Source organism: Eubalaena glacialis, chromosome 1 (genome assembly GCF_028564815.1).
Source record: "Eubalaena glacialis isolate mEubGla1 chromosome 1, mEubGla1.1.hap2.+ XY, whole genome shotgun sequence".
NCBI lineage: Eukaryota > Metazoa > Chordata > Mammalia > Artiodactyla > Balaenidae > Eubalaena > Eubalaena glacialis.
This window is the reverse complement of record NC_083716.1, coordinates 79,061,269-79,084,782: the sequence shown is the minus strand read 5'-3', so window position 1 is coordinate 79,084,782 and position 23,514 is coordinate 79,061,269. Positions and strand designations below refer to the sequence as shown.

Here is a 23,514-nt window from a genome sequence, read left to right as displayed (position 1 = left end):
TTGTCTATCTCGCACTACTGAATGGAATTACGGTGCTGTAAATGTATCCGTTAATAAGGCTTTGGGAACTAGATGTGGATTTAACCTATCGAGAGCTCTGGTTTATAGTTGCTTCTCATGGAAAACATGAAGAAGGAAGGAGGGTTATGAATACACCTTACATTATCTTCTTTGCCATCTTTCTGGCCTGGAAAAATTCAAATTCCACGTATGGTTATCTTGTCTTTCCTTACTGTACGCTTTTTTTCTTTGCTTCTTCTCTTCTCCTTTCTAGCCCCTCTCAAATCCTCTACACAGCCTTTGAACTTCCCAGAATGCAGGACTCCTGACGTCCTGAAGTGCCACTCACCACCTTGACCTCTAAACTAAATACCAAGAGGGCTTGGGGGATGGGCAAAATGGGTGATGGTGGTCAAAACGTATAAACTTTCAGTTATAAAATGTGAATACTTCACATTTAGTTACTTGCTTATTTTCATTTTCTCAAATCACATTTTATTTTATATGACTTCCAGTTATAAGTCCTGAGGATTTAATGTACAGCATGCTGACCATCGTTTATAATACTGTTTTGTATGTTTGAAAGTTGCTAAGAGAGATTTTTTTTTTTTGGCCTTGCCACGCAGCATGTGGGATCTTAGTTCCCCGACCAGGGATCGAACCCGTGCCCCCTGCAGTGGAAGTGCGGAGTCTCAACCACTGGACCGCCAGGGAATTCCTGAGAGTAAATCTTAAAAGTTCTCATCATAATAAAAAAAAAAATGTGTAATTATGCATGGTGATGAATGTTAACTGGACTTATTGTGATGATAGTTTTGCAATATATACGTATATTGAATCATTATGTTATATAGCTGAAACTAACATAATGTTATATGTCAATTATATCTCAATTAAAAAAAAAAGAGACCAATAGAGTCAGGGACCCAGGTAACCCTGCATATCTCCAGGCAGGCTGGAATGGCAGCTCATCTGAGCCTTGGCGGAACCCTCGTGATCCTTCAGGAACAAAGAGGATGGAGGCTTGTGAGAAGCTGCTCCGAGGCCATCTTCTATTTGCCTCCCTACCAGGTAGGCTGTCGTGAGGTAGCTTTTCATTGCCTCCCATTCTGAAAGAGGTCTGAGGCTTCCTGCCCTGCCCTCCTTGGAAGAGAGCGTTCTGGAATTGGCTCCTTAGCAATGGGGCAGCCCACAGCTAGCGTGGTAGACATACAGCCCCTTTGGTTTTGGTATCCTCCTTTCTGGTGTGGAGGACAAGGGCCACGGGAAGTTAGCCCCGCCTAGGAAGTAATAAACTGTCTGAATTTAAATGTGGCTGCTCGAATCTTTACCAGCAGAATCTGGCAGACTTCGGCCTGGCCGTGGCTTTGTCTGTGCTTGACAGGGGAAAGAGCAAAGGAGAGGTAACTAAGGAATGATTCTGTGCTTGCACAAAATGATTTCTTCCCCCACTGCCTATATTAAAGGCATATATGGATATATTTTAGATATACCAAAGAGTATCCAAAAGTGGGGATTTTTATATCAAGATACAGAGGCCCCCAAATGACAGGCATAATTCTAAGTATCTACACAAATAGCTAGGTACATGCTTCTAGGATGAGAGCCTTACTTTCTCCAAAATAACCATCATTCTACAGAGTCATTATTTGGTGTATTCAGCAAATACTAAGTGACTATTATGAGAGGGACACAATATCAGAAAATGGATATAGAAGCAAAAAAAAAAAAAAAAAAAGAGCATTATCCCTGCAAAGAGCTTACCCAGTAAGCCATGTGACTCTGACCTCTTGCACCGTTGGCCCTCCAGTGCCCAATCATATATGACCCATCACTTTTTTTTCCTGTTTTTGTTGCAGACTTTTGTTACTCCTGTTTCCAGCCCCATCCCTTCTCTCAGATGCAATATAAGCTTCCTAAAAGCAGGAATTCTCTTTCTACTTTCTAACTCAACACTATCCAACAGAACTTTCTTTTCCAGCAGAATGATGGACACGTTCTCAACCTGCACTGTCCAATACACTGAGCACCTGAAGTGCGGCTAGTGTGACGGAAGAACTGCATTTAATTTTATTTAATTTTAATTCATTTTAATTTAAATAATCCTATGGGCCTGGCAGCTAGACCATTAGATAGTGCAACTTCTACGTACTTATAGCAAGACTCCGTTTTGCCCCAGTGATGTGATTTGAGAGGCACAGGAAGTTCCACACTCTGCATCAGATATTCATCTCTTTAAATTTTGGTTCCCATGGCATATGGTAATATTGGTGGTACGTGAGAACAGTTTTATGGTACATGTGAACAAACACAAGTTTTTTTTTAATGATGACACATTCATTTTAACTTTACTTTTTAAACATATCTAAGATGTGTTGTTTTTTTTAAAACATCCTTTCTTTCTTTTAACTTACGTAGGAGTGCCAACGAAAGAACAGAGCCTAGAATTGGGAGCTACCAATGGAAAAGTCTAAAGATGTCCTCATTTTACATAATGTCATTTGACATAATTCCTACTCCTGACCAATTTACATTAGGTAGATGGAGCCGATTAAAGGCATCAAGCTTCACTCTGAATCTTTAATATATTGAAGTACTGATACTTTCGCTACTAAAATGAGAGATTATTTGCATGGGGGTCTGGAAGGCATTAAATTGTTTTTCACTGAGGTCAACGATATTATTTGCAGCCATCAGTATACCCTAAGTGTTAAACAGAGGAAATGTTAGAAAAACACATGCCTCAGATTTCTGAAGTTGTACTAAAGTACCTAGCACAACTCAGAACAGCACCCAGCAAACAAACAGCCCTTCCAATCAAGACTTTTCCTTCAAACCCACTGCAATTTCTCCAGTTATTTCATGCACTATACAACTTTGTTAAGGGAAATAAATTCCTCACGTACTCAGTCAACTTTGCATAAGTAACATTACTTGTCATACGTTTAGTTACTTGCTTATTTTCTCAAATCACAAAACTGATTTTCTAAAGCTGAGCAGAGAAATAAAAAAGAAAAAGCACATGGCAGCACAGCACAGCACAGCACAATGCTGAAGAAAATAAAGATGAGAAAATGAGTCAAGGAAGGGCAGAGAAACACTGTCAAGGTGCCGTATCTTCTTACCTGATCTTGGGACTATTTTTAAGTATTTTTAGAAAAAACAGAAGAAGTAGAAAGCAAAAAAATCAGACAGGGAAAAAAGAAAAAAAATGTTATGGTTGAATGAGTTACACATTTAATGTATTCCTTATTAAATGTTACACTCAGAATATTATACTTGGTAATAGTTTAACAGTACTTTAAAAAACATATCGGCTTTATAGATTTTTTAAATTTGCCTCTGAGCATAACATCAGTTGCCAATGTAAAAAAATGAGTTACATATAATAGCAACAAATAATAATGGTGCAATCCAAACTAGAAGTATGAAAGCCTCAGAAATGTCTTGTGAAAAATTTATGAGACGATATACTGGTTTCAACTCTCACTGGAGGTCAGCTGCTACAATTCCCTATATACAAATGATTGAGTCATGAAATGTAGCTTTTATATATTATCTGAGGAAGAGAATCAGCTAGTTATTGGATTACAAAAGCTCTTAAATCTCTAAATAGACTTTTCCCTTGAGGTCCCTTAAGATTCTGCAATATTTTCAGTTGTAACTTGTTATCTGTGATTACCTGAAATGACATGTTTTTAAAAACTTATCTTTCCCTTCTTATTAATGACACCTGCTACAATAAGATTTTAAGGCCTTTTATAAATATATATGTAAAGCCAAAATTCTAATAAGTTACATGAGGCTCCAAATTCTATGAAACAAAAAAAGATTAACTCAAAGAAAAATCAATTCAGTGTCTAAACCGGCCACATCAACGGACACTGAGAATAAACTCCCAGGTTTACTTTGAGGGAAGTGCCACTTACTATTAGACAATTAAACTTTTAACAACAGATCCTTAAACTATAGGAAAATGTCCCCAGGGCGCTAGCTTAGAAGGTTTAATTATTAGCTTAAAATAACTTGACTGTCAGCAAACTTGCTGTTAATCCAACCAGGGAAAAGAAGTCCCCAAATTCTGGACAAGGTTCTGTTTCTTTCAACCAGTGTCAGGCTGGAGCCAAGGTTTTCCACATACAAAAGCTGTAGCTTCAGTTTTCAGAGCTGAATTTGCTACCATTCTACCTGTGACTTTTGGCTAAAGCACTGTTTCACTCTTAACATGTCCCTTCTAAACAAACTAATGGCATACTTTTCAAAGAGATACTTAGTTGATAGACAATTCCAATAAACAGTACATAATTTTTTCCCAAGAATGCTCTCTTTTAAGTCTCAATCATAAATTGTTCTTTCAGTCACGAAGAGAGAATAGTGAACAATCAACACGATATTTCTTACTTATTGGAAAAGAGGATCTTTCTTTCACTATGGAACAAAACTTAATTTTAAAACATGTGACCTAGATTGGTTCTCCCCATTTTGCCAGTGAGCTCTTTTGCTATTATGCTTGAAGCACTACTGCCATGTGGGGAAAAAAAGAACAAACGATTAACACATTCAATTGCATAAAATTAAGGACTGAAAACCACAAAAGAAGACAGCAGAGCATGTGTACATTTCACCAAATTCACATCCTTATCCAAAGAGCAAACTTGGGGATAATGTGAAAAATGAAAATGATTTCGGTTTATGACACATCATGGTTGTTTTAAATTAACTGTGAGAAAAGAGCAACGATAAAATACCTGGCAGAACGGGCCCCCAGACTAAAGCCCATGTAGCCCTCTGCGGGCAGAGAATCATCGCCCAATTCCTTAAGGTCTTGTGGCCCAAGATACTTGTCCGTGTCGCCTGTCATTGCATCTTCACCTGTGGATGCACAAAGCAAGCCCAAATCAGAAGCTTCCCTTTTGAAAATGTGTCTGTTGGGGAGAAAACTGCTCCTCCGGTCATTGGCCCATCACCCATTTTTCTCATGTTCATTTCCCCTCATCCCCCCCGGATAATATTTGAAACTGCCATTAGAAGGAAAAAGTATAGGTAGAGGTTAGTTCATCATTTCAATAGTGAATTTATTGTGACCACCTAGAGGCGTGGGATAGGGAGGGTGGGAGGGAGACACAAGAGGGAGGAGATATGGGGATATATGTATATGTATAGCTGATTCACTTTGTTATAAAGCAGAAACTAACACACCATTGTAAAGCAATTACACTCCAATAAAGATGTTTAAAAAAAAACAGTGAATTTAAGCAGCAGAAAGAGCTCCTGGCATTAGGTACCAATTTTAAACCGTTTCCGTATCTCCTTCCTCCCTGCCTCAAGCCCCAGCTGACTAGAAAGGTTGATCTCTTCTGTCAGTTAGAGTTTTCCTGGCCCAACCACGATGAGGGCAGCTTGTCTGAATGGACCTGGATTGCAAAATAAGAGGCACCTCTTCATTACTGTTCTGCAAATTATATGTGGGAAGGGAACGGACTTTATTTTAAATGTTCTTCTCACACCCAGGATTTCAATTTGGGGTTTATGTAAAAAACTAGCAAGTTATTTAATCTGAACTACAACTGCTCAACTGGGGAACCTTGAAACACATCCATTTTGAACTGTTTCGAAATCTATCAAATTAACAACTCAGTCCAGCTGCCCCAGGGCTTGAACCCTGCTTGGAAAGCAGCTCTACCTTCAATAGAGATCAAATGGGGGCTTCAGCAGTTGTAAAGAAGGATGATATAAATTGCTCTTGAACCATCTATACAAGAGTTAATTGCATAAAATACTTTTACTAGCTACGCACGTATAACATGACCTCACACGGGAATAAACCACATTCCAGGGGTGACAGGGCAGGTTTTCCAGATGCCTTTTGCCCTCTGGGACATTTCCCATCCTTCTCAAAATGCAGCACGGGCTGTGGAAAAGTTCCTTTCACAAACAGGCAAACCCTATCTCCTTTTTATGACTCTTGTTCTGCTGGATACAAGCTTGGCTGGCCAAGCAGGATTTCAAAGGAGTACATGCTATGTTTTCTCAAAGGTAAGCGATTTCACCCACTCCAGCTCTATTTTCCAGTCCTTCATTCAGCACTGTTTATAACTGCCATTCATTTAAACTTGGGAAACCACAAGAGCTCAGCTTTTAAGCTACCAATCAAGTCTAAAAATCCAATATCAACTACCGTTTTTGCAAGTGTAAAAACCAAACAGATCAACTTTCCATAGCTACCCGGCTACCCGGTACCAAGAGATTATTTTAAGTAACTATTTACAGCTGGGCTATTTGCACATTCACTACATAGAAAACAAAAACAGCACAAAACAAATACGACTTAAAGAAAGATCTTACTCTGTGGCAAAGCCATTTCCACCAGGCTGGGCTGATCAAATGTTTTCCTGATGTTTCCAGGAATCCCTGAAGCAGTGATTTAGACTCTACCTCCAAATCAGCCCAAACAAACCAATCCCTGGGTTGGATCCACTGTCTTCACCACCTCCTCCAAGTTCCTCTCAGCATCTTCGTCTCCTCGCCAGCAGCTGAAGAATTACACATCTTTTCCTGTCTATCAGTGTTCAAAGATTTTCAATATTTCAGATGAAAAAAAAACAAAAAACAAAAAACCAAAACCCCAAATCTGGCTACGTTTCATTGAGATCAAGATCCTTTTTGATCACTCCGCAGACATCCTTTTAAAACTCCTTCTGATTGGATTAAAAACTCCTCTGGCAAGCCTCTAGCAGGACCGAATGGTGACATAAATGCAAGCCCCTGAGTTATTTGTATGTAAATATGAGGACTGCTCCAGTGTAGACTTTCGGTAATTTGATACCGACGCCCGGTGCCTAACCGGGTAGCCGAGGCAGCCTGAAATGTAGGGAGAGCCTGCGAGTGAGCCGCTGCATTTAGTTAGGAGGCGACTCTTCTCCAACCTGAAGGAACAAACGGCCAACCCAGGTAGAGAGGAAAAACAGGAGAAGAAAACAAAGAAGTGGCCCAGGCAGGGAGTGGCAGAGAGCTCCAGGCAAACTTTAACTTTGTTCTCAGCTGGGAACACCAGGAGCCTGGGTTATTTATGGTCCCTGTCAGGTGGAAGGAGGGGAAAAAAAAGAGAGGGAGGGAGGGAGGGAGGGAGGGAGGGAGGGAGGGAGGGAGGGCGGACCTGCCCTCGGGTTGAGGTTGGGAAACTGTGGGGCAGAGGGAAGGGGCCGTGATCCTCAGAACTCTCCGAGAAGCACTGGAGAGCAAGCATATCACCACTGCTTTTGATCCAGAGCTGCAGGAAAGGAGAAGTGAGACAAGCCGGGAAAATGGAGTGCATATTCTGTTTTAACTTCAGCACAAGCTCTTTCAACTCTTTGATACGATCAAAGCCACTAACTGGTCCTCCCTCCTGGAGGGGTCCCTGGAGACGGGCAGAGGCGGAGGAGCCGGGGCTGGCTGGGGAGGTCTTGGCTGCGAGGGGCTGCAGGCAGCCAAGGAGGCGCTTCTGTCACTGCGCTGTTCCACCGCTTCCCTCTCTCTGGGGCTCCTGGCCTCCCTTCCCAGCTGTTCCACCCTGTTTTTGTTGGCAGTGGAGGGAAAAAGCTAGCCGGACTTCTGCATCCTCCATCTGGGTACACGGGAGAGGCAATTTCAATTGCTTTTTCTCAGAAGAGCTGGAGCGTCAGGCTAGAAAGGGTCAAGGGTTTTGACATTATCTTGAAGGAAGTGGTCTGCAGCACTTTTGCATATATTGCATCTATCTCTTCGACTGTTACCTAAATATACAGAAATGTGAATCTGTAGAACTGAGGAGGTGGGGTACAGATTTGTGGTTCCTGGATCAATGCATAAATAATGACTCATCTAATATTCAGACGATACGACACCTGGTGCTTTAATTTGATCTGCCCGGCTATAATCAACACTGAAAATACCCAGAAAGAGAAGGGAAGCCATTTATAATGCCTGGTACATATGGAAAAATATTCCCCCCAATAATAATATAAACATAATAAAAAGAATCATTTCCAACTCCGTAAAGAATGGAAGGGGAAGTCATGGGTAACACGGAGAAAATGTCTGAACGTTAATCTGTTTTCCACAAGCGCACTTAAAATCCAAACTACTGGGCCTTCCCTGGCGTCCAGTGGTTAAGACTCCATGCTTCCACTGCAGGGGGCACAGGTTTGATCCCTGGTTGGGGAACTAAGATCCCGCATGCCACATGGTACGGCCAAAAAAAAAAAAAAAAAATCCAAACTACTTAGCAAAGCCTGATTCAATGGTGCTCACTCATTCAAGCTTCCTAAAAAGACCTGCAAAGAAAGGTTCCTTCCTCATGACTTCTTGGCCAGCTTCTCTCCGGCCACTCCTACACACCCATCCTGCCCTTCTGTTACATATAATTCTTTCAGTCCCTAAAATTCCTGAAACTCTTTAGACTTTGAACCACTACATAGGGTGTACTCCCTTGATGGAATCTTTACCCCTCTTCTTCTCCTGAGTAGTTTCTCCAATCTTGGACTCTTTCTAGAACTCCTCCCATCCTCCACTCACCATCATAAGTTCGGTGTCCCTCATGTGGGCTTCCCTTATCAGAGTGTATTGGCAGGAAAAACACCTGCTTGGCCCCTCCCATGGAAGAGTGAGATGAGAACCCCAAAACAAGAACCCAGATTTTCTTGGACCTGCCATATTGTAAGTGCCCCATCAATATTTTTGGAATTCATGATTGCTTTTATTAAAGAGCTTGGTGGTTTTGCTTTTTTTCCCATCTACATGCCACAGCAACTTCGTATTCATTTGGCATGCCAAGCTTGATGACTGGTATACAGTAAAATTTCAATAAAATTAAGTTTCTATTCTTTTTCTACATATCCTTCTTAGACTTCAGAAATGGTCTCTATGAAACCAAAAGAAGCCCAGAGCTGGGATGGGGATGGGAGCTGTCAATACATTTGGCCAAAGATTAAAGTAGTCTTATGACTATTAAGTAATAGTAATTAAGTAATTATGCATTTACCATTTTAGAATGATGAAAACATTTCTTACAAGGCACGGAATTTAGAGGTAAAGGCAATGGTCTTATTTTAATGCAATTTTGCATAGTGGGTGGTGCCTGGATTCAACTTCAAGCTTCATCACTTATTGATTAGGTGAACTCTGGGATACTGTTTACTCTGAGTCATAGTTTCAACCTCTACCAAACTGGGATAACAACTCTGCCTCTATCCTAAGACCTCTTGGGGGGATTAAATGAAATAATGCACAAAGAAAGGGTTTAGTCAGCACTAACTGTTAGTATTATTCAGTAACACAGCTTTCTTTAGTGGTCAAACACCTGAATGCATGAACTCATACAGTTAGCATTTAAAATGCTACTATTAATACTGCTCGGGGCAAAATCCAACCATAGCACCAAGCCTCCCTGCTTTGCATGGCCTAACATGGGCCAGGTTCACCATAGATACTCAACAAATACCTGTTGATTGAATGAATGGAGGAACAATATTAATACAACTAACTCTCCTTTCAATCAACAAAATATTCTATAATTATTGTATAGTACGACACACTAATATACCAAAGATTAGAAAGGAATGAGATGAACTATATTGAGTATCTTGTTAACTGCCTCTAATCCATTCTATGATCCCAAAATATTTTGATTAGTAACAGCTTCTGACCAACAGGTACAAATGATTATATTTGTAATATAACAAAAGTAACATTTCTATGAATGAACAACACTCATACAATATCAGATATATTTAGTTAAAATATATGTATTACCAGAACCCACAAATTTTCCCTTACTAAATACTCGTGTGGGTTTGTGTTTCCTAGAAGCGTTTGGTGCAGTGGCATAACCGTTGTGTTGAAGATAAATCTGACTATTTTCTGGCAAAGAAGGTGCGGTAGCTAGTGTTTAAAAATGCCCTCTCTACCCCATCCAATGAACCAACTCTCCCTGTATCCATGCCTGTGCGCTGCCCTTGTTTAAATCTCAGCTGGCTCAATCTTTGAGCACTAAAATGCAGGGGAAGTGATTTTACATGACTTTGGACTTTGAGTTCAAGGATACCTTGCAGTTTCTGCCTGAGTCTCTTTGGAGTACTTGTTCCACAGGGAAAGTCAATCCCAAGGCAAGAAATTTGACTACCATGAGGCCACCTCATGTAAAGGTGTAAAGAAAGTCAAGGTAGCCATGTGGAGAGAGATGCCAGTCAGCTCTCAGCTGTTCCAGCCATCCCGGCCGAGGTGACAGACCCTCGAACGATGATGTCACATTGAACGTCTAGCCATGTGACTCCCACCTTAGCTACCATCTGACTGCAAACTCCTGAAGGCTGTCTAGAACCCAGCTGAGCCCTGTCAACTCACACAACCACGGGAGATGATGATAATAAATTAAACCACTGAGCTCAGAGGTAATAAGTAGTGGGAACAGAGGGGAATGAAAAATGACGAGGTCCAAAGGTAAGGCAAAGCGGTCACAGACAGGGTGCCTAATGCACCCCTAATCAATTAGAGTGAGCTCTGCAGTGCATTCTACGATTAGTGTAGACAAAGTCTGGGAGAAGCACACGGGTAAGCGCCACCAGAGGAGGCCTCACCTATATGGAAGGGACTTTACGCCTTTCAAAATTATGAGCACTGATGTTCTTACTGCTAATCCATTTCTGACAATAAAATACCAGAGGCTGGAAAATGTTTAAAGAAAAGCCCAAACACCCCAAATCTACCTTGATCTCACCATTCCCCAAATAATAAAAGCTGTCCAGAGGCATTTCACGTCAATTTTGCAGCTACCCCCGCCTCCCAGTCCTAGGATGATTAGGTTCAGAGAACAGGTTTCCTGGACTACAGTCAACCCTCCAAAGATTCATGCACTCTGTCCACCAGGAAATAATACCAAATAGAATCAGGGACAAAGGAGAGAAAGAGAATATATTAAATGGTTATCAGGACTGTGGTTGGTCACGTAGCTGTGCCTCATTCCCTTTCAGAATTCAACTCACTGGTCCAGAATCAGTACATGGGGGAATATACCTAACCCAACTTCCTTGCAATCCTTCATTATGCCCGCTAATGATTTTTCATGGTGAATAAATGAAACAGTTCTTGGCTTATTATTTAATCGTTTTCATGCCCTAGGAGTTCTTTTCTTCTTTTTCTTTCTTTTTTTTTTTTTTTTTGCATGTAATTTTCTTCTATTCTTTTCCATCTTAAGACCACTACCGAGGAATACTTCTGTTGCTTTTCCAGTGGTTGAAAGTTGCTTTCCCATCGGGCTGGAGACTAGAATCACAAAGAATATTCCTTAAGGTAACTATATCAAATTATATTGTCAGAAACTTTGCTCAGAAGTGTTTAATCCCTCTGATGTGAAATGCAGAATATCCCCAAGGAATGTACTTTGTAACATTATGAAGCTGAAAATAATGGTACAAAACACCTCCGAATGAAATGATAGTAGAAAATCTCCAAATTACATGGGATTTTAAAAAAAGCTAGATTAAAAAGAATAAAGAGGAACACAGTCTCTATGCTCTAGTGATTGATTAGGAGTTGATTACTTCATAGAACTCAGTAAATAGTCTTACTGAGAAGCAATTAATGATCAGAATTGAGAAGACAAATTTACTGTGCTTGTTCTGAAAAAAGTGTTTTTTTTGATCATCACATAGCAAAGAGAGGAAATGTAAGCTATTGGGAAAATAAATCCTTTAGCCATGTCTAGTCTACGTTATAGAATAGTAGAATGAGATCACATCATTATAATCAACACCTATATTTATTGAGCATTTACTATGTTCTAGGCACTGTTGGGGCTTTATAAGTATTATCTCATGTAATTCTCACAACAACCTTATAGAATAGAACTGTTATCTCCATTTCAAGATAAAGAAAACCCAGTTCACAGTGGTAGAATAAATAGCTAAGATTACTTAGAACATGGGGAAAATTGGATTCAAAATTAGTTGGTTTGACTACAGAGCCCTACTTTTAACTACTGCCAAACTCTATGCTATTGAACAAATACAACAAGAAATCAGTAACCAAAATATCAGCTCCATGAAGGCAGGGGTTTTTGTCTTTTCGTTCCATATCCAGTGCCCAGAACAATGCCTGGCACATATTAGGTGCTCAATAAATGTGTGAGATGAAAGGTCAGTGATTGCTGACCTTTGGAGAAAGGTTGGAGAAAGGAACTCTATTACTGGAGCAAGAAGGAGGGAGACTTACTTTTCACCATAAACTCTTGTACCTTGGGAATTTTATACCATGTGCGTCTATCACCTATTCAAAAAATGAATAAAATTAACAAAACAAAACAAAATACAGGGACTGCAGATAAGTCATCTGTGTGTTCCATACACCCTAAAAGGTATTTTGACAAATGTCAGTCTGCCAGGTAGACATTAAGATGTGTATGTGCACCAGCAAGTATCCGGCAAAGAGGAAACGATACGTACAATATTTGACCTTACTTGCCTCTTTAAGACATGGAAGAGAAGAAATGAAACGAAACAAGGCAGGAAGAAGGCAGTGCACAATATTAATGCAGCACTTCTGGTAGCTTCCCAGGGTTCTAAAGCCGTGGTTCTCAACCTGGAGGATGCATTAGAATCACCTGAAAACTCGCATTTCTGACAAGTTCCCAAGTGAATCCGACGCTGCTGGTCCAGGGACCACACTTTGAGAACCACTGGTCTAAAGGATCCTTACAAATGACAGTGATCTGATGGCAGCACTGATTCTATAGAATTCAGTGTCTGTTTTCCTAGTGGCTATTATGAGCATAATTAAAATATCAGCTCAGCAAGTGAATTCAAGGAATGAGTGCAGTGTTCCTCAAATTTCAAGGGATATATTTTATCAGCTGGGGACCTTGTGAAAATGCAGATGCTGATTCCTTAGGTCTAGGGTAGCCCTGAGATTCTGCATGGATAACAAGCCCCCAGGTGACTTGCTCCACTGTCTAACCACTTTGAGTGGTTAGACAGTGGAGCGCTGGGCTGGGACCTATGTTAGGAGCAAAGCCAACTGCTGCCTTTGAGGCATTTAGCCTCTAGTAAAGAAGCTGACACCAGGACACAAACCATGATACAAATACTGCACTCCGACTCCTGCTGGTTCCTACTGAGATCATGCTTTGTACGTGCTACACGCTGTGCTTGCTAACTGAGCACTTTACATGCACGTCTCACTTAGTCTGCAACCCTGTGAAGCCGGTACTGTTATTTCCAGTTTACAGATGAAGAAACAGATTTCAGAGTTATTTTTCAAAACTCAACACATCTCGTTAGCGGAGGAGCCTGGATTAGAACCCACGCAGTGGGGCTGCAGAGACCAGGCGCTTCCCCACCTTGCCACCAGGACAGAAGGTGTGTGTGAGAAGTTACAAAGTATTACAAGAGCAGCAAGGAAGAGGGCAGCACGTGGGACTGTAGATCTGGCAGATGCTGAATGGAGAGTGTGTGAGTACAGGCAGGGAGAGAGGGGTGGAAACGGGAAGTTGGCCATCCCAGGCCACAGGATGCAGCCCGGAGGGACAGAACGGGAATGCTGGAGACCAGCGAGCAGCCAGCTTTACTAAAGTTACAGGCAACTGACTTGTAGGAAATGGGCTGGTTGGGTTAGACGTTTAGGGACCTTGAAATTGGATTATAGACTAACAATTGCCATCCGAGTGACAAGAAACATAAACCCATTAGTGGGTGACAATGCAATGACTTTGTCGACCCACATTGTTTTCGTTTTTGTTTGAACTGAAGACTGAAACTCTCAAAGCTCTCTCTCTTCCTCTGGTGCTGTCCTGGCCTAATTCTAATCCTAGAGCAGGAAACAGGATACATAGATAGTCGTATCCATCTGATTAAGAAAAAAGAAGGACTGCCATTTTTTGAGCATCTACTGTACGCTGTCACTGCTCTAAGTGCTTTATGTGTATATTATTTCTTTTCATCATCTCAGCAACTCCATGGTATTATTAACCCTTTTAGAGACAAATAAAGGCAAATGAGACTCAGCCTATTTTATTTTTTGGAAGGTTCAAATAAGGAACATAAAATTCCAGATAATTTTGAAGAGAAAATCTTTTCCATAAATTCAAAACTTTATAATAAGATGTCTAGCTCCCCTAATGTTTAGACAGTAAGTTTTCATCATGAAGAATCCAAATGACTCTATTTGCTCATGTCTTTTCCCTCAATCTTCCGATATTTGCATTGTCAGAAGAGCACGGAAGCAAGAGTAGGAGGGAAGAGGCATATGGTAGTATGAGGACGCTCATCCACTCAAACTTTAGTTCTTTTTTTTCTTTCTTTTGGTTGCACCGCGTGGCTTGTGGGATCTTAGTTCCCGGACCAGGGATCGAACCCATGCCCCCTGCAGTGGAAGCACGGAGTCTTAACCACTGGACCGCCAGGGAATTCCCAAACTTTAGCTCTAAAAGTCTAATTCTAACCTAGAGTCACACAATAAATAAGGGGAAAGTTACTTAGATTCCAGATGCTCATGCATTTCACTTTTCGTTTTGCAGTTTGCAAGGAAGGACTCCTGTGCACATTCTGAGAGGCTGATAAAAGGAAGGAGATGTTGTGTCGACAGTGGAGGGGCTGTGCCACCCACTTCCCGAGGTCCCCGTGTGTGGCACAGGCACTTCTGGGTCAGGCTGGAGGACCAGTGGATGCTTGGGACTCCATTATCTTCTGGGATGGAAGGAGGCTCAGGGCGAGGCTGCCCAAGTCCAAGGTAGAGAATGCAGTGAGCTCTCTCTCCTGCCCCCTCCCCTCCCCAGCTGCCTCCTCCGTCAGGAAGGAGCAGATGCTGGGTCCTTCGCTTCAACCCTTTGTTTTCCAGCATCTCCTGGCAGCAGTGGTTGTCCTTTCAAAACAGAAAGTAAGTTCTGGAATATACTGTTTTCTTCCTTTCCTTCTCAAAAGATGTGAGAGCAATGGGGTAAGTTGAGACAATGGTTAGATGAGCAATGGGTGACATAGGTGGTCTTAAGAAGTGCGTGTAGGGCTTCCCTGGTGGCGCAGTGGTTAAGAATCCACCTGCCGATGCAGGGGACACGGGTTCGAGCCCTGGTCCAGGAAGATCCCACATGCCGCGGAGCAACGAAGCCCGTGCACCACAACTACTGAGCCTGCACGCCACAACTACTGAGCCCACGGGCACAACTACTGGAGCCTGGGCTCTGCAACAAGAGAGGCCACCGCAATGAGAAGCCCGCACATCACAACAAAGAGTAGCCCCCACTCGCTGCAACTAGAGAGAGCTCATGCGCAGCAATGAAGACCCAAAATGCACCCGAAAAAAAAAAAAAGTGCGTGTCATTTTAAGGGATTCATGTATCTCTCACCGGAGGGCCACCCACTGTCTTCTTTCTTTATTTCCCTAACTCCAGGTGCCGGTAAGATCCTGGCTTCATAGATGGTCAAGAAGGAATCAGGCTTAAATGGCAAAGTTTGCACATCTCTTAAGCAACGACAAGAACAAGTAGCCGTTATCCCACAGAACAAATCACTCTTCTCTGCTCAGGATGATTTTTTTTTAAGAGTACAAAGTCAATTTGACTCTTTCCTCTTAAACATTATTTTGTTCTTTGTGGCTAGATGTATCTCTTTTTAAAAACTGTATAGCAGTTTACTATTCCTTAATCCAGGCTAGATATAGTTTCTAAAGTAAGCACGCATGACTCAGTGTTGGAACCTTTCCAGATGTAGCAATGAAAAACATCCCCTGTGATCTTGGTTCGGTTAATAAACAAACCCATCCCAGAAAGGAAAAAGAATTCTGTGTCTTTCCTGTGACGAGCTAGAAAAGGACAATGTTGGGACAGACACTGTAATTTTTTCCTATTTTTATCAGTACTCCTTAACCCTAATCCAGAAATTACCCTCAGTCACCTAAGTAAGATTAGATGTTATACTGACTTGGTCAAACAGACACCGAAGAAGAGAGACAGAATGCAGGTGGAAAGGTTACTTGCACTGTTCTCATTACCTAAAACCTATGCCCCTTTTGAAGAAGACTAGAAAATGAATAAATTACTAGCCACAAACTAGCCCTGTGAAATCAGGCACTAAAATGGTTCTTATGTACAGAGAAATTAGGTTGCTAAATTCAAAGTGGCCGTGTCATGCCCTTTGGTTCCTTCTGTTCAGTCTTTCTTAGCTATTCGTCTAGACTCAACCCCACATCCAGAGCTCACTGGTCTTGGCCCTTCATTACTTGGGTGTATAAGGACCGTGTGTCCAAAACAGGAAGATGTTCACTGCCCCCAGGTATAAGTGCTTTTTTTTTTTTTTTTAATATTTATTTATTTATTTATTTGGGGGGACTGCATTGGGTCTCTGTTGCCGTGCGCGGGCTTTCTCTAGTTGCGGCGAGCGGGGGCCACTGTTCATTGTGGTGCGCGGGCTTCTCATTGCGGTGGCTTCTCTTGTCGCGGAGCACGGGCTCTAGGCACATGGGCTTCAGTAGTTGTGACACGTGGGCTCAGTAGTTGCAGCTCGCGGGCTCTAGAGCGCAGGCTCAGTAGTTCTGGATCACGGGCTTAGTTGCTCCACAGCATGTGGGATCTTCCCGGACCAGGGCTTGAACCCGCGTCCCCTCCACTGGCAGGCGGATTCTTAACCACTGCGCCACCAGGGAAGCCCCACCCAAACTGCTTTTCACCATGCAGGGCAACAAGCACCTGTTATTGGTTTGTCTTCTGTCTCCTACCTCCACCTACAGGGTGTGCACATACAAGGTAAAGACAGGCCAGGCCTGTTGTCAATTCTCATCCTCAGTGTGATCTGGCCCAGGTGCTCGGACCACCCCTTCCCATGTGTTAACATCCTCCCCTGGTTCTCTGACCCCTCCTGTTCCAGACCCTCTGCCCACCACCCTGCCTTCCCCCGGCCAATCGTTTTCGGTGCTGATGCTCCGTGGTGTCACCCTCCACTCTCTTCTTTCTCTGTAGTAAGAATCCCAGTTTTCGGGGGGCGGGGGTACGGGTGGCCAGGTGAGATCCCACTTCCCCATGAAGTAGGTCAGACGTTCTGGGTAGATGGGCAGGGACTAAAAGAATTGGGGGTGGGGGGGAAATCTTACTCAAAATTACAACTTGTTGGGCTTCCATGGTGGCACAGTGGTTGAGAATCCGCCTGCCAACGCAGGGGACACGGGTTCGAGCCCTAGTCCGGGATGATCCCACATGCTGCGGAACAACGAAGCCCGTGCGCCACAACTACTGAGCCTGAGCTCTAGAGCCCATGAGCCACAACTACTGAAGCCCACGTGTCTCAGAGCCCGTGCTCCACAACAAGAGAAGCCACCGCAATGAGAAGCCCGCACGCCGCAACTAGAGAAAAGCCCGCGCGCAGCAACGAAGACCCAATGCAGCCAAAAATAAATAAATAAATAAATTTATTAAAAAAACAAAATTACAACCTGTTTTGGGCAAATGAAGAAGCCACCTATTGACCTTGGTCAATAAACATGCTAATTCCCTGACAGCTCTTCAACAATTCCTGTTCCCATTCGTGCCACAGGCTGCTACAGCTGCTCATCTGTCACAGCTTCTTGAGGGAAAAAAATACACTACATGAGACCTACTTATTCTGGGTCTGAATCCACGAGGTCCTGGACGTGGCAGTTGCTGAGGTCAGCAGGGATTCCCAAATGGCCTGTGCTCATCTGACTGGACCTTCCCAGGCAAGTTTCTCCCAGGGCGTCCTCTGGAACTCACTCTTCTGGTTTCTGTCTCCATTGTTCACCACTCTCTCTCCATATCCGCTGGCACTCCTCTTCCTCTTATTGTCAGTGTGCCTGGAGTTTTCCCTTCCACCCCGTGCCCTGCTGGAGGGTCCTCTCCAAGGCCAGTGCCCGGCTCCCCCGTCTCATGCCGAGCTCTTCTGTGGGGTCTTCTGCTTCCTGTCGCTGATGCTTTGACCTTGAACTTGGAACACTTCTTTCCAGTCCCCACCCTTCTCCCCACCCCCCAAACTTCTGCTTGTCCACATTCTATTTCGTAAAATTCAGCCTTCTTGAGGCTGTCACTCACCTCCCCTTCTTGTGAATTTCCTTGTCACTTTCATGTGTTCTCTTACAGCATCTCATTGAAAGTCAAAAAAACTAAATTCAAATTCCAGTTTCCTTGGCTTGGGAACCTGAACAAATATCTTAAACTCTTTGAGCCTTGGATTCCTTAGTAGAAATGAGGATTAATAAAACTTTAAATTAGGACTTTGAATTAGGACTAAATGTAAACTAGGAGTAATGATAGTACCAAAAATGCTCTCAACTACTTTGAGAAAATTAAGCAAGATAAGGTGCCTTGTAACTAACGTTCACTGAGATGTCTGGGCTAAACTTTATACATTAACTCATTTAAAACTTACAATAATCCGATCGCTGTGCGGCTCTTATCTAAATTACCAGGCACCATGGAGGTTAGAGGTTAGAGACAGGGATTTGAGTATCAGCCCCTGCACTGACTTGTGTGACCTTGACCAAGGTCATTAACCTTGCTGGAACTGATTTTCCACATCTGTAAAATGGGAATACCAATGGCTCTAACTTAGAGGGTCACTGTGAGAGTTAAAGGACATAATGCATGAAATATATGGAGCTTAATGCCTAGCACATAGAAAGGGCTCAATAAATGGTAAGCCCCTTGTTTGTGATGCTGAGAGGGTTCATCTATATGGAATCCTGGGGGGAGGGGGATAGAGACCCAGGCAAATGTGTGGATGCACTCCCCCACCCCCACATGAGGACTTCTATGTCTATGTCCTAAGTGCTATGACAGTGATAAACACAGCTCTGCTCCCAGGGAGCTAAAAGCCTACTTTGAAAGAAAATAAAATTAATCAAAATGTGGCAAACTACGGTCTGGGCAAAATCCAGTCTCCTGCCTATTTTTGTAAATCAAGTTGTATTGCCCCCCAGTCATGCCCATTTGTTTAGTTAGATATTGTCTCTGGCTGCTTTTGGCTACAAAGGCAGAGTTGAGTAGCTGGGACACAGACCACGTGGCCTGAAAATTAGAAAATATTAACCGTTGGCCCTTTACAGAAAAAGTTTGCAGCCCTCTGAAATTAATGACTAATATATTGAGATGAGTATTAGGAAGAAATCAAAAAGTGTGATTGAGAGAATGGAAAAGAGGTGACCAGGGGCCATATCACAAAGGACTCACTGACCACGGAAGGGCCCTGAGTTTTACTCTAAGTGCATGATAAAGCCTTGGGAAGTTTTTATTTTAGCTTTGTCTCTGTACTCTTTTGGGGGTTGTATGTGTATTATTTAGAGGGGGGGGCTACTTTTATCATTAAATACAGCAACCCCACAGATGAGTACGTAACATGTAAACATATATTTTAACAGATTGGTGTAAAATAAATACCACAGAGGTTAAGAAATAGGACATCAGCACCTCAGAAGCCGCCTCTCACATTCCTATCCCCATCACACCTCCTCCTCCCTCCTCATGGTAATCGCTTTCTTTATGATATTATTTTCCTGTTTTTTTTAAAAAATAGCCTCCCTATCTAATTTTATAATCCTACTTTAGCCCTACCTGGTTTGGATGAATTCTGTTGTCTTTGCATAACCTACAACCCAACAACTACCATCCTAGGTCTATACCCTGTGGAAATGTACACATATGTATGTGTACCAGGAAACATATATAAGGTTTGTAGCAGCTTGGTTTGCAGCAGCTCCACACTGGAAACAGCCCACATTCCCATCAACATTAGAATGGACAACTTGGGGGCTTCCCTGGTGGCACAGTGATTGAGAGTCTGCCTGCCAATGCAGGGGACACGGGTTTGAGCCCTGGTCTGGGAAGATCCCACATGCTGCGGAGCAACTGGGCCCGTGAGCCACAATTACTGAGCCTGCGCGTCTGGAGCCTGTGCCCCGCAACAAGAGAGGCCGCGATGGTGAGAGGCCCGCGCTTGCCACAACTAGAGAAAGCCCTCGCACAGAAACGAAGACCCAACACAGCCATAAATAAATAAATAAATAAAAATTATAAAATGAGAGAGTTGACCTTAAAAAAAAAAATGTTACATCCAACTTTGACATTGTATTAAAAAAAAAAAAAAAGAATGGACAACTTAATTATGATACAGGCATATGGAATATTATATAGAAAAGAAAATGAATGAGCTACAATTATATGCAACAACTTGAATGAATCTTGAAAACGTAGCTGTGAGCTTCGGAGGGTTTGAAACTGGGGAATGGAATAACATGATCCGATTTCCATTTTTAAAAGATTGCTAAGGATGCTGTGCGGAAGGCTGAGTCTGTGGGGAAAGCGTAGACGTGGAGACATGTAAAGAGGCTCCTGCAGTATTCCACGGGTGGAATGTCGGCGGGTAGGATTAGGGTGGTGGCAGTGGGAAGCGGAGGGAGGTGGGATGTATTCTGGAGGCAGAATTGATATGACTTGCTGATGGACTGGATAAGGGAGGACATGCAGAACCACGTATTTTGGCTTGGGTGATGGAGCCATTTACTGGCATGGAGAAGGGTGGGAAGAGACACTGTTTTGGGGGGTACGTTTAGGGCAGGATGAGATATCTGTGAGACTCTAAATGGAAAGTACATGGCTGGGTAAGTGGACAGTGTGGATGAGGGTCTAAGTAATTCCAATCCCAAAGACAGGATGGACTCTGTTTTAGAATAAAGCCCTCTGTCTCAGCCCACAGGTCTTTTTCTTTAGCTGGAAATGCTTTTAAATTCACGAACTATTCTTTGAGATGCAGACACCCCTTGGGAGAGTCATTAGAAAGCTGTTTATCGAGTCAACATGTAGCCTAGGGCTGTCTGAGTGAGAAGGGGTATAATGGCAGGAAAAGGGAGCAAGGCAAGCAAATTTTCTCCATCTTGCCTGTTCTCAGAAACCTGTAAAACTATCCTTTCCTTTCAGTCTCCCTCCTCTTGGATGCAGCTGTGCAAACACATATGGAAGAGCTGCGGTGTGCAAGGCCCTGTACTAGGCTCTGGGGATACACCAGAGACTAAGATTAGGTCTCTGCGTCTGGTATTTCATTTTGACTTTATGCCGAGAGTAGCATGCAACTATGTAATGTCTGTTTGAAAGGTCAATTGTAAGCAGAGAGATATCAGGCAAAAGGCTGGCTGGATGTTAGGATTGAACAGGTATTTGTAAAATGATAAAATTTCAAGTGAAGGACAATTTCTGCATAACAGTCACCACTCCCTTGGAGGAGCTGGAGGCAAGCTAATCTCCAAGGCTTCTTTCCAGATCCGTAAAGCTAAAAACATAATAGTCTGATTTATTTATTACGATGAGTAGGAGATCAGGATAGTCCAAAGCATTCGGTGAGAAGAGGTCCTATAGGACATTTCCGCCAATAAAAAAAATTCATTCTTGGGTTCTCTATATAAGAACACAGGTCACGTTCAAGTAGGTATGAAAGAGATGACCTAATTCCACAGACTTTCACATCTGTCTTCTTGTCCCACTCTGCCACTAACCTGGTTGGGTAAGTCACTCAACATTTATTTGGGCTTTACTTTCTCATCAGTATAATGGAGAGCTTGGGCTACAGGTTACCAACCTGCCCTTTGAGTTCTCTGAAATCTGTGGATTTCACTTTGCTGGGGCTTCCATTAGGCACTGATTTGGGTACAAAGCTGAGGTGAGCTTGACTCTCTCATGATATCTGATGAAACGTTAGTGTTTTATTATATCTCAAACCTATACCTACTGACAATTATTTTTATTTTTTTAGAATTTTTAAAATAAGTTTTTATAAATAATGTATCCAAAGATTTTGACCCACTACATAAAGTAAGAATCTCACTCTTTAAGAAAAATATACAGATTTTGATTAAGAATTTAAATTCTGAGAGGCTCAAGCCTGATGTCAAACCTTTAGATTTCTACTGCTTCAATTCCAAAGGACCAGTGGATAGCAATTTTAGTACACATAATTAGTTTTTTCCTGGGTCAGACAGCTTTATTCTGCTTCATTAACCCCTTCTGTGCTCCTTGATGGATATTGGAATCTGGTTTCCAGATTTTTGGATTTCCTTTAATAGGAAACTTCACAATCTGGTAGATTGTGGTATACCTAACTGACAGTTATATCTAAGTGTACTTAGACTCTTACTTTTTTCTTTTAATATTTAGTGTCTACATTTGATCCTGAAAGAGCGTCTATAGTCCTATCAGAATTGTAAGAAGCTAAGAATTAAATAATTCTTCCCAGCAAGGGTTGTGTCACCCAGTTATTTCGCAAACCTGTTCAGTGGAGTCCTATTTCACAGAGCTGCCTTTTGGGTTTTTACTTTCCATGGCTTAATTCCAGTTCTCATTATGTCCCATCTATAGTTCTTTAAATCTATTACTATAACCCAACCCACTAGAATCCTGCAAGCTAAAATAACAGTATTATACATTTTTTTAAATTGACAAAATACATTTTATAGGAATTTACAATGTAAAATCATCGTTGAACCAAAGCCAATGGTGAAGTCTCCTGGGAGGGAGACTCAAATTAGAAGACAACTCGAATCTTAATCTCAATTTTCTTCTTTTTTTCCTTTTTTCCTTCCTCCCTCTCTCCCTCCTTTCTCTCTCCCTTCTCCTTCTTCCCTCCCTCCCTCTCTCTGCTCTCTCCCAATTTCATTTTTTCTTTCTTTTTAGTTACAAACTGAATTGCAAAACATAAGACTCTAAGTGGTACTAGAATCAACAATAATTTTGCATGTATATTAATTTTATATGTGTGTCATGAATTTTCTGGGAAAGAAGAAAGTAGACCATTAAGGTATTTGTGAATCAGTCTGGCCCTCTGAGGAGCTCTGTCTACCCCTTACCCGTAGAACATGTGGGCTGATCACCTGCTTAAAAATGTCGCTTTATCTCTGCTGTGCTGACACTTCAACCTCTGTTCTACTCTGTAACTTGGCTCCATTGTTCCCTTAGGCCATTAATTGATAACATTTTTAGCCTTATTTTTCTGAAAATTTTTTTTTGAGAAATTAAACTAATTTCTCATAGTGGATCAAAGAGAGAAGAGAAGGAGAAAGCAAAGATAAAAGAAAGGAGAAAGGAGGAGGAAAAGAGACTACCTTTGGCACTCTTCTCCTAATATTCCACTCAACTTTTATAATTTAGGATTAAAATTACATTTTCCCATGTTACAAACTCATTCTTCTTTTCTTAAGAAAAACCGGCAGCATATATTGCTTATTATTTTTAGTTGCTTTTAAAAGCTGCTGATATTCTTAGCACCTGGGATACCTCAAGAACTTACTAGTTCTTATGTAGAGAGATTCACAACATGCTGTGGTTTCACAGAACTAAACATTTGCCTCCGTCCATAAGGGCTTAATGAAACAGGCAGCACCAAATCAGCCTACAGTGGCAAAGCCCTGGCAAGACTAAAGTTGTAGGGATCCTTTTAGAATTTAACTTTCAAAATGATTTGTTGCGGCATTTGGAGTAAAACAGAAATGCTAGTTCATGCAGCAGAGAATGATACAAAA

The 23,514-nt window shown here is 42.1% G+C and overlaps 1 protein-coding gene across 10 annotated transcripts in view; it reads right to left on the bottom strand.

Moving 5' to 3' along the window:
• ANK3 (ankyrin 3) overlaps positions 1–23,514 on the bottom strand; it is a 685,538-nt gene that overhangs the window by 100,827 nt on the left and 561,197 nt on the right. For 6 of the 10 annotated variants that reach the window (XM_061181623.1, XM_061181653.1, XM_061181663.1 and 3 more), the window contains 2 exons: positions 12,229–12,282; positions 4,749–4,872 (listed from right to left, as the gene is read on the bottom strand). In XM_061181623.1, the coding sequence (XP_061037606.1) occupies positions 4,749–4,872; positions 12,229–12,282 (178 nt within the window). Of the gene's footprint in view, positions 1–4,748; positions 4,873–6,345; positions 7,046–12,228; positions 12,283–23,514 lie in introns of those variants that run through there. The other 4 variants (XM_061181614.1, XM_061181637.1, XM_061181671.1 and 1 more) reach the window with 2 other exon arrangements.